This window comes from Paramisgurnus dabryanus, chromosome 1 (genome assembly GCF_030506205.2).
Source record: "Paramisgurnus dabryanus chromosome 1, PD_genome_1.1, whole genome shotgun sequence".
In the NCBI taxonomy this organism is placed as follows: domain Eukaryota; kingdom Metazoa; phylum Chordata; class Actinopteri; order Cypriniformes; family Cobitidae; genus Paramisgurnus; species Paramisgurnus dabryanus.
Window position 1 is genome coordinate 36,648,013 of NC_133337.1, and position 12,134 is coordinate 36,660,146.

A 12,134-nucleotide genomic window follows, 5' to 3' on the forward strand; every position below is an offset into this window, starting at 1 on the left:
CCGCTCAACACACAAACTTAAAAAAAAATTGCTTTGGTTTCAATGACATTTTTAATGGTCTATTAGTAATGTGGTGGGATGTATTGGTGTAATGTTTTTTGGCGGATGGGACCCAATCATAATGGAATAAGGCCCCAAACACATTACATTAGAGAAGTTTGTAAAGGTTTTAATGGTAAGCAAGTGATTTGTAATGGAAATCAGAATCGGTATTGTTTCTTTTTTCAGCAGTGAAAACTGAACTGTCCACCTAAACTGTATTGTTGGGTATCAGTGTTTCAAGTCAACCATGTGGCCACAGATGTTGTATTTTGGAAATCACAGATGAAATGTGTAATTTAAAAGTTAAAATAATCTTCTGTTACAGACCATAGGTTTTGTGATCTATCTATCCATCCACCATTCATTTAATTTTGATTATGCTTAATGTACTTGGATACAAAATTCAATTCAGTTAGTTAATAGATTTCGAACAGACACACTTTGACTACTAAGCTCTTTATTAAAAGCACTTAAAATCAAGATTTAAATTTACAAAAAAGTTTAAAACTTGATACTTAGACCAAAGTTTAAAAAAACAACAACAACAACATTATGTGCACATCTGGACTTATAAAGATCTAAAAGATGGCTTTTGAGGTTTGTTATTGACTATTTTCGATATGTAAATATTCCAGCAAACTTCCTCAATTACTACATTTGTGGAAGACAACAACAACACAAGCCACAAATTATATGTAAACTTTAAAAGGTGCTTACAGTTGATAAAATACCACAGACAAATAATAAATAATGCAACAGCTTTTTATAAAAACATCTGATATTAAGGTTGTAAAGCACCGTTTGATCAAAGACAACCTCACAAACGTGATGCATTATGTGAGATTTTTGGCACAGGGTGAATGTAGTAGCACGTGTTGTGGTCACGATAGGTCAGATGTCAGTAAGGGTGTCCCGTGGGCTTTGGAGTCTCTCTCCCTGTCCAAAGGAGGAGCCAGCTCCTCCATCTGCTGTTGTTGACTACTTTCCAGGTCTTCCAAGCGTCTTCGAAGAACAGAGAGCTCCCTCTGGTGCTGCTCCTCCTGAAAGAGGAAGTGTGATTAGATGCAAGTAATTAATGTATAGTTCTGTATAGTTATTGTGGCTCACCTGTATGTTTGAGAAGATGGACTCTGCTGGGATAAAGAGGGACGGGGCCAAGGGGGTGGAGGTCATCTGATTACCCAGCAACAGACGACGAAATTCGTTGTGTCTCTTCTGGAGCTCCTTTAGACGCTTGTTGAGCTGAGCATGTTCCTCAGAGTAAGATGGTTTTCTGGTGTACACGTCAACAAATTTGGACAATCATTTTAATGATGCAAAATTAACCATCAGTGCGGAAGAGCAGTGGTTTATAAAAATATGGAAGTACTTTTGTGCTGCGCTTGCTTCTATCTCAAGTTCTGCTATTTTGGCTTCCAGGAGATGAATTTTCTCTTGAAGTTTCTTCTCTTTAAGTTCATTCATGGTCTTCCTCTGAAATTAGAGAAACAGACAAATAATAATTTATTTGAAATTTTATGAAAATGCGTGTACTTATAAACTAGAAAGATGTGTCAGGGGAAGGAACTACCTTCTTCTGAGCAGATGCTGCCCTCTGCAGTCTCTCTTTAGCCAGACTGTATTTTTCCCTCAGTTCTGCCTCTCTGTCCTGTAGTTTATGCTTCTCCTCCAACCATTCCACTCGCCTTTCCTCCACCAGCCTGCAAAAAGATGAGTAACAGCACAGTCTAAATCTATTGTTTACGCTTCTTGAATCAAACTGGGATGCTATATAGTATAGTTGTGAGAGAAACTTGCATTGCCAACATTAGCACCAAGGCTCAGTGTATCTGATGACATACACTAACCACTAATTCATTCATTTTATTTAAGACTTAATAGGGGTGGTTTCCCAAACAGGAATTGGCATAAGCCAGGACTAGGCCTTAGTTTAATTAGGAAATATAACTAGTTTTAACAAACATGCCTTACTAAAATAATTACCTGAGTGCATTTTGAGACAAAACAAAGGGTGTATTTTAAGATACGTCAGTGCAAGTTGTTTTCAGTTTAGACAGCTCTTACATTTATTTTAGTCTAGGACTAGTCTAATCCCTGTCCAGGAAAGCGCACCATTATGATTTTTCATGTAGCTAATAAGACTAGTGTACCATTATCAACAAATCACATTCCATACTTGTGACCCTGGACAACAAAACCAGTCATAAGTCGCACAGGTATATTTTTACAGCAATAGCCTACAAATAATCAATTTTCTTTTATGCCAAAAATAAAAAGGATATTAATGTTCATATTCTAAGGATATTTTGTACATTTCTTACAGGAAATATATGAAAATGTATTTATCATAACTAATAAATGTCGCTAAGGACATTTGGACAACTTTAGAGGTGATATTTTTTGCACCCTCAGATTCCAGATTTTAAATAGTTGTAGCTCGACCAAATATGGCCCTATCCTAAAAAATCATACATCAACAGAAAAATATTAATTTTGCTTTCAGATGATGTGTAAATCTCAATTAAAAAAGACAGTTATGTCAAACTGACTTTTAAACATTTTTATTGATTTAAAATTAGCTTCAGAACCAAAACAGAATCTTCCCAGTTAACTTACCGGTAGTCTAAATACCCTCATCTGCAAAAATGCTTAATGGCACATTATGATAAACTGTCAGCAGGTAAAATCTCTGGTTTTCAGCATTTAAAAAAAATATTTCGGCCTAAAATTCCCCTTTAACTATGGTACTATTGTCATTCTGTTTATGTATACATATATTTATGTTCCCACCATGTTCTCGTCCGTGTCTATCCTTGTTCTCCTTGTCTATACCTCTATGTATATGTCTATATTAGGGCTGCATGAAAAATTGCATGCGACTGTCATGCGCATCTTTTCAGTAAAGCCGTTCCCTTTATTTAGTAGTAAATTGCCATTAGCTGCTTTCAGATGGAGCGGCATTTACTTCACAAAGCCGTAGTTCACTGACAAGCAGGGCAATATCGCATTTACTATCGCAGCGATAAGTCTGCGATAATGAATGCGAAATTTCCCTGATTATCAGTGGACAATGAGTGCGTTTACATGCACAGAATAAGCGGATAACTATCAAAAATCTGCTTATTTTAGAAAACTGTTTTCATGCGTTTACATGCAAATCAATAAACCGGCTATGCAGACAACTGCGTTTACATGGTACTTGGAGAATTATCAGTTTTCTCGCAGGCAGTGACGTCACCGCCTATAGAACACAATAGTCGATCAAAAAGTCAACGACATATCTGTCTTAAGCTGTACTGTTGTATCTCTCCTCGTGTCCGCAGAACCTGTAAATGTAACATGAGCTTTTATTTTCACAGTTTCTCTGCCAACTGCTTTAGTCGAGCGGAGACCTTTATGCGTTACCTTGCGCTTACTTCCGCGCGTGACGTTTATCTTTCATACGCGGAGACATGCGCACATGGACAAAACCGTGAGAAAGCGGGTTAAGGTGTTTACATGCGACGCGAAATCGGCGTAATGAGCAAAAAACTACTTGTGCCGATCGGTTTTTGCTTACGCTGTTTAAGGGCTTTCCCCGATTAAAGAAAACCGCTTTACGCGTTTACATGACCCCACGTGTTATCAGTTTATTAAGCATAATCGGCGTAAGACTGTGCATGTAAACGCACTCAATGATACTATTATCTCAGTATTGGTTCGGCATACCTCTCGGCCTCCTGCTGGGTCCTTTCCATTTGTGTGCGAGCACTCCGCAGGTCCTCTCTCACCCGCTCAAGACTTTCTCTCAACCTGTTGTTGGTTTCTAAAAGCTCATTCTCAGAGTGAGAGAGACTTCCGATTTGTAAATTCAGTTCGGCGCTTTGCTGAAAAAAGTAACAGGACAGTCATTGTTAGACACATCATAATTCTTCAACACTGCAATGACAGATTCTATATTATTAAATATGTAATTATGCCAATTTTAAAGCACTTACTCGTCTCAGATCTGTATTTTCAGCTTTCAGGGTCTCCAGCTCCTCCAACTGTTGAATCTGCTGCTGAACTTTAGCTCTGTGTCACACAAACAGATAGATAAAATGAAATAAGTTTACAGCTACTGAGGTTTTACAGTTACAAATATTTAAGACTTTTTTTGGCTTAAAGGATAATTCCGGTATTTAACACTTTGAGTCTCATTTCTGGTTTGTTTTGGATGAACTACAGTGATAGACACAGAAATTTTGACAATGGGTCGTGTGTTGAGTTTTTGACTCGTTTAGAAGCGTTTCTTGACTGCTTCAGAATGGAAGTCAATGACCATGCACAAACATGTCATTAAAACAACACTTAACGTTCATTTTCAAAACTGTACTACTCACCGACAATTTCAGTGTCCATCACTGTAGTTCATTCAAAACAAACCAGAAATGAGACTCAAAGTGTTAAATACCGGAATGATCCTTTAATAGAAATGTGCACGGGATGCACATGGGAAAACCAGAATGCATTTTGTAAACTTTTATAAACTGGGTCAATTTTGATTTTATGTTGACGTAAATAGATGCCGACTACCTCAGGTTCTGCATCTCTTTACGTGCAGACTCCTCCCCCAACTGGGCGGCACGAAGACGCTCCTCCCACTCTTCTTTCTGAGAGTTTCCTGATGCCTCTTGAAGAGCTCTCTGCTTTTCAAGCTCAGATAAACGATTCTCCAGCTCCAGCCTGAGAAATAAATATTAATACGTTAATGAACCCAAAATGCTGAAAAGTGGGTCTCCCACGAGACAATCCCATGAGGCTAGCACCATGCTTACTTCTCTTCCTGAAGGGCGGCCATCTTGTGTATCTCCTCTTCTCTCACTGCCTGAACTTTGCGAACCATCTCCCGCTCTTTTTCAGACAACAAGTCTTTATTTCTCTCTAAAGTGGCCTTTAGCACCTCAACATCTGACTGGAGACCTGTGAATCATAGAGAGACCTTAGTATCTATTGTTATTAAACATGTTAAAGCAACTTTAAAAAGAGGAAAAATGATGTTTACCATCCACTTGGCTGTGAAGTGTATCTCTCTCCCTTTCAATCTCTCCTTTGGCTCGAACACACTCTAGTTTTACATTACTCAGCTCCAGCTTATGAGCGTGCTTCATCTCTTCAACCTGCCCAATACAAGTACACGGGGGACACACATAAGCAGCATATTACTCTATGTATGAAGCATGTATAAAGTATGAAGCAAGTCACTTCCAAGCTTTGTTAGGCTACTTTACATACCTGACTTTTAAGTGAGTTACTTTCTCTCTCAGCTTTGTGTAGTTTGCCCGTGAGGACAGTGTTTTGTTCCTGAGATAGACAGAGTTCACTGTCTGTCCGGTCCAACTGCATACGAATAGACTGCTTCTCTGCCTGGAGGCACACACATACATACACAAGTTCAAATATCTACATAAAATTAAGAAACAATGTGGGACTTTTAGAAAGATCCTTTGAATACAGAAATGCAAACAGAACAGAATTTGGCAAAATAATTACGGTTTTCAAGAAGTTTCCCAAATGATCCCGCATTTGTCCCCTATCGATCAGATAAACACACGCACCTCCAGAGCCTTCACTGTAGCCTTGGACTCAGCTAGCTGTCGGATCTGAATCCGCTGCACGTTTTCGGCCTGAGCGCCCGAGTTGTTTCTCTCAGCTCTGAGTTCGGTAACTTCGGCCTCCAAGCCTCTGAGGCGCTGGTGAAGCTGAGCTTTCTCCCTTAGCAGAGCTTCCACACGCTTTCCATCCCGTGCCGGGTCTCCGCTCTGAAGCTGAGCAGCCAAATCTTCCTTATCGCGCTCAAGACGCGCCACCTGTACGATCACACACACAAACACATTTCAGTAAAAAGTGCAGTCTAAAACACCCAATGAGTATACGAAAAAACACAGGCTCTAAATATACATACATCAGCTTCATGTCGCATTCGCCTCTCCTCTAGAACCCGAGCATGTTCCTCTTTCTGGTGATCAAACTCAGATTTGAGGAAAGTGAGGTCATACCGAACTTTGTTGTACTCTGATCTGTAATTCTCAGCTTCCTGATACAGAACAAAAATTTATTGGTTATAATACTTCTACAAAATGTAAAGAAAGGGACATCATTACAAGCATTACAAATTAAGGTTACATTAACTAAGGTTTTGCACTTATACTATAACGTTTAATGGGTGTACATAAAAAATGTTGTCCTCATCTACTCGCCCTCATACTGTTCTCATCCCGTATGATCTTATTTGTTTTGTAAAACATGCATGTTAGCGACTCACAGCCTAAATCGGCATTCACTTATTAAATTGGAAAAAAGAGGTAGCAGAGTCAACATTTAATTTAATACCATCTTATTTTGTGTTCAACAAAAAGGAGTCAGTAGTAATATGGGTCTGAAATAATATGATGGCATCATTTCTCTTTGAACCATTTCTTTAATACTAAAGCAGTTTAAATAGAGCAAGCAGCGTGTTTCCAGCGTGTATCTGTTACAGACAGGACGCTGGCTGCAGTTTGTCTGTCTGTGCCTGTCATGGGAACGGGATTTAATGGGAGTCGAAACGGAGGGGGGTCTGTTACCTCCTGGAGTTTATTGAAACGTTCCCTGATTGGAGCTTCCAACTCCTGCTGCACCTGTGCTCTCAAAAGCTCCAGTCGCTGAGGGGTCAGCACCTTAAACCACATATACACAAACAATGAACTAGATCGACACATCACAGCATAAAAAAGTGCTACACTGTCAGCAAAATGTGTGTTTATACAAGCATGATTAGAAGCTACTATGTCTGTTTATGTCTTATCAGCATACAGTGGGTGTGTCCGAAAAGGCTCCATTTACCCTTAAATAGGGAAAATTATAGTGGACATTACCGAGTGCATTTATTCAATTCTATAAACCGTTTCATCTGAAACACGCGTGTTCTTGCGGTTACCCGCCTGAACCAAGTGAATTTTCAGTCTGTGTTTATTTATAGGTCTGGCTAGTGGCTAAACGGATCTTTGAAACAAATAGTGAAAATTAAATGTTTTGATTTGCTAAAGACAAGAGGGGGCGATGAGCATGGATCACAGCTGTGTGGAGAGGTTTGGCAGTCATGCAAGAATTAAAGGACCTGTGGCTAACATTGTATGCATTCATTTTACACAGTAACATTAGCTTAGTTAGATGTATAAACAAAGGTAATTTACTTGTCATTTATTTCCTTTGTTTTCAGAAATAATCTCCTGTAAAAAGAATCTGCTGTTATTGATTCTATGTGGAAGTCTACCAGAAGTTGCGTTTAGTACACAAAAGCTGTTTGTTTATGTTGTTGCTGCTGAAACGATCTAAAATAAACCACAACATGGGTCTAAAGCAGGGTGTCCGAGGCCCCTTGGGGGTCCATGGTGGTATTACCTGGGATCCTCCAAATATTACTTGATTTCAAAATTATTATTATTTTTTAAGAAATTAAATAAGGCAAATAAAAATGCATTAATAGGCTAATAATAAAAATTAAAACTTGATAAAATTAAGGCTCTCATGTTAAAATCTATTCAGTAAATACATTTTTTTATGTTGATACATGTACTGGGGGTCCCTGCTCCTCCTCTATCCATTAAGGGGTCCTTGGCCTGAAAAAGGTTGACAACCTCTGGACCACAATAATGTATAACATTGTACAAATAAACACAAATACAGTGTACAATCTATTTACACACTTAACGGCTAGCTGGTACCCTTCCCTGTGCCAAATAAACTCCCGTGTCTCGACACAAGATGGCGCCCGCAGCGCTACCACGCTCTTTCAAGTGGACAATATCAGTGGACTAATGTAGGGAATGGTAAAAGCGGGTATAGGGGGCTATTTTGGACACAGCCACTGATGTTATCACAATTATTGAAAACACCTAAATGCGTTTATACATTTCCTTATGGATTTTTGAATAGATGAGCTAAAATCTAGACAAATTGTGGATATTTAAAAGTTTTTCCTGAGATATATATGCGTAATTTATTGAGTTTACGTTTAGAAATAAAAAAAATTGTAGAAACAATTGTCAAAAATCGTAATAGTAAAAGACAAATTTGATAATTATCAGTTTGATTTCAATCATTGATTACACATCGATATTAATCTTTGATATGACCTCACTCAATCAATATTAAATGCGGGCCGGGGTACATGATTTTTGGAAAACGCTTTGGAAAAGGGAGTCAGGCCTAGTACCAAAAAACACTTGTAGCCAATCAGCAGTAAGGGGCATGTCTTCTAACCGACATCGTTGCCTTGGTTGTGTATGTGTGGGGCGGGTCTATCAAAAGAAGGTCCAGATTCTATTGGGGTAGGGGGGTTGTTTAATTGATTTTAAATATCAACATTGGCTTTCAGAGATCATGTACCCCGCCTTTAAAGATCAAGGTTGTATTTTCAACTAATATTCTTTACATTATGTAGGATGATTTACAGTAAATCACAAAATAACTTAAGCAGAGATTTCACAGGCAGAATCAACAAAGATATAATGCTGTTGTATCGAAATGCAATCAAATTGCAATTGCTCCTATATATAAAAAAAACTAACTATGGGAGGTAGTAATGGGCACCTGCAGTTTGATTTCCTCCAGCTCACGTGTTTTATCCAGCATTTCTCCTCTTAATTCTGCCAAAAGCAGCTGCTGTTTCTCCTGAGCCACTTGCCGATCACTGAGCAACCGTTTTAGTTCATTCTGTGCCCGGCTATATTCATCCTGCAGCCTACACACACACACACACACACACACACACACACACACACACACACACACACACACACACACACACACACACACACACACACACACACACACACACACAGTTCTCGGTTACAAAGCATCAGAGATTTGATCCACAAAATCTACAAAACATAATCCCAGAAACACACCCCACACATAAAGCTTACTAGAAAATCATCACCAATACAGAGATCAGATCTATATGCTTTGCATGTTCAAAGCACAGTCCTTACCTGGTATGCTCGACTTTCAGGGTCTGATAGTTGGTTTTGTGATTCTCACAGCGCATTCTCTCATCAATGAGCATTTTCTGGAGCTCCATGTCAGAGCTGGTGAGCCCTGCTGAGCCACCCAGGAGGACAGAGGCTTTCGCACCCCCAGCTGCAGGCTCCGGATTGGGGAACAGGGCAGATGACTGCCCTAATGATGGAGGGTTCATCCTGTCACAAAGCAAAAAAAGAGTAAGAAAGAGATGCAAGATATTTGTATGCCTCCCACTGGGACCACTAAAACCTCAAGAGACCCCTGGAAAAAAACAAGATCTCAATCAAGACTGAGTGCACTTGAATCACCAAAGTCAAGAGATTTCGAAATGCACATTCTGAATGCAGGGTTGTGTTTAAAGTCACTTATAAGAGGTTAGTTAAAAATGAGCAAAGAACCTGATCACTACATATGTAGCACAAGTGTCCTTATTTCCTCTTCAGCTCTCAAGTGATTAGATGATGTGAGGCTCTTGGTCCCCAATGATTCACTCTTGTGTTGTAGAAACAGACCCACGACAGCATAAACACACAACGGCTTCCCGTGTTGTCAAAGCAACTGACCCGCCGGGGAAACTCACACGCTGCATGCTTTGATAAATCCACGGATTGTGACTGCAAAGCAGTGCAAGATCGATTTGTTGTGAGTTTATTCAGCTTCGGAGTGTTTAAATGACTCGCAAAGAGTTCTTGTTCAACGCTGATAACTGCATTTATTTAAAAACACACCCACGTTTGCAAGAGGACAACACCGGACAACTCATGAAAACAAATTTATTTATTAATAATAATATAATAAATGGGGAAGTTTTAGTAAAGTTACCTCCAACACTGGCAGCAACAAACTGTTCAAGATACAGTGACGTCCGCATCATGGCCGCCAAAGTCAGCTTTCAAAATAAAAGCCCCGATTGTTTTTAAATAATAATAATAATAACAATAACATAAAATAATAATAGTAATAATGTATTGTTTGTTTAAATGTTTGATTGTGCTTCATTCATGTCATTTTTATTTATTTATGCCACGTTGATGTCCATTTTAATTTCTGGGTTTTCTGCATTTCGCTAGATACGTTTTGTCCGCAATAAAGCCTTCCACAGCACACGATTTCAACCCCAAAATATTCTAGAGATGTATATCTGTTATAAAAAAAAACAACCCTAATAACATCGTGATTTTTTGTTGTTTTAGTTTATGGTAATGCTTGTTTTGTCTTATTAAATAACTAAAACTAGAAAAGACACAAGCTTGTTTTTTTTTAAGTCTTGACTGCACTAAGCCTCTTACGCCAGTAGATGGCGAAAATTGACCAAGTAGGAACGTTCGGTTAAGGGATATCTTCTGTCCAACCGTTGTCTTTTTGGCGCGTAATGTGCTGTGTGGGAAATTTGGATGCTGAAGTACACATGCACATGCTTTCTTTCAGACCCAAATATTTGTACTGTTTTATGGGTAAGCACTGTATTTACATCTTTATTATCATATCAACAATAGGACTCACCAGCCACATAAGTGTTGTTTATGTATCTATGCTGCACGTTTGTTTTAGTTACCTATTTAATTTTAGATAGACGGTTAGCATTCCGTCAGCTATGCCTACATAAATATACTACTGGTCAAAAGATTTGTTAACATTGGCACTCCTTTTATATTGCCATTGCAGTTCCTCTTCTCTCCATATCTTTGGACAAGTACCAGCTGTCATGCTATTTATAGTTTGGTAAGTGTTTTAACTTTTAAAAGGACAATAGTTTAAAACACTCCTGCTGAAATAGCCTTCGTTTTTCAACAGTTTATTATTGCATGCATGTGTGAGTGAATGAGCAAGGGAGATAAACAATGTTGTCTTAAATTGGGGTCAACAGGGTGAAGCTTCATACATCTTTAAAGTAATCCAAATGACAACACTGGTCTTCAGAAGTAAAACAATAGGTTTGTGAAATAAAACAAGGATATTTATGTCTTTGGAAAACAGTATTCAAATATGTTGAATGATGAATTTACACATGGTTTGTCTTAGTGTGAGTCAGCTTTCCCTATTCTCCAAAAAGCGTCTGGAAAATGTGCATTGCATGTATTAAATTTCTGCATTACATTGTGTGATACAGTAAGATGGTAGGTATTCCCTCCCGTTGAGAGCTGAACAGCGTCCTGGTTTTCACTATCACTGAGACTCCTCATCTATGGCATCACTTATGGTCCTACAGAGCACAATATGGTTCTACACTGGTGCTATGTGGCACTTAAAATGATTCCCCTATGAACCACTGTGAACCAGTGAACCACTTTTACAGCTATTTAGCACTGTTTATTTTTAGAGGGTAGACAAGCAGGTCGCTTTGATTCTCAGCCATATTCTTTTAATTGCACAAAGTCCTCATGTGTCCCTCCACCTGAACACAAAATAGTTTTTCCATGTTTTCACCCATGCAGTGACAAAACCTGGAGATTCGTGATCTTCATAACATCTGTTTCATTTTAGACAGGATGGAGATAAAAACTAGGCTCCGGTGAAAATGCAGTGTACCACGGTTTCCTTCTAGAAAAATGCCTTTATAATGTTTCAGTCCTTATGATTAATATCCTGTAGACGTACATGTTACAAGACTAACTGCACGTATGAACCCATGAGCACGGAATGTGCATACACGCGTCTTCATTTTAAACATTATACACATTGTATTATCCTGGTATGTTATTGTATGAAAAGTCTACAGATTAACATTGGTGTGTGTAAAAACATAGATTTGTTGTTTCAACTTAAAAAGGTAAATCTTTCAAATTTTGAGTTAATTCAACTTAAAAATATTAATTAATTCTAAATTTGTTGAGTCAACTAATATTTTTAAGTTAAATTAACTCAAAATTTTAATGAAGCACAAATACTTACGTTGAAACAAAATATATTTTTTACAGCATACTTAGCATTAAACAATCTATGCAAGTATGTATACATGATTTGTGTGTGGTATATATGATAATCCAAGCATGCATTCAATTTTCAGTTCATATAGTAAGCATTATCATTAACTATCTTATTCTTTGGTCTTCTACTTTTCGTTGTTT

General features: G+C 38.3%; 1 protein-coding gene across 2 annotated transcripts; it reads right to left on the reverse strand.

The window, feature by feature from the left end:
• Positions 1 to 482: 482 nt before the first annotated feature.
• cep83 (centrosomal protein 83) lies at positions 483 to 9,982 on the reverse strand. Of its 2 annotated transcripts, none has more exons than XM_065268588.2 (16): positions 9,889 to 9,982; positions 9,036 to 9,242; positions 8,635 to 8,785; positions 6,627 to 6,719; positions 5,966 to 6,097; positions 5,619 to 5,870; positions 5,296 to 5,427; positions 5,066 to 5,180; positions 4,839 to 4,983; positions 4,597 to 4,746; positions 4,020 to 4,095; positions 3,751 to 3,908; positions 1,613 to 1,742; positions 1,412 to 1,515; positions 1,150 to 1,315; positions 483 to 1,082 (listed from the first exon to the last, which is right to left on the reverse strand). In XM_065268588.2, the coding sequence occupies exons 2-16, from the start codon at positions 9,239 to 9,241 to the stop codon at positions 924 to 926; spliced, it is 2,169 nt and encodes a 722-aa protein (XP_065124660.1). In that variant the 5' UTR covers position 9,242; positions 9,889 to 9,982; the 3' UTR covers positions 483 to 923. The 2 variants fall into 2 exon arrangements, with proteins under 2 accessions (XP_065124660.1, XP_065124661.1); XM_065268589.2 differs by lacking the exon at positions 9,889 to 9,982 and adding an exon at positions 9,465 to 9,866.
• Positions 9,983 to 12,134: the final 2,152 nt, after the last annotated feature.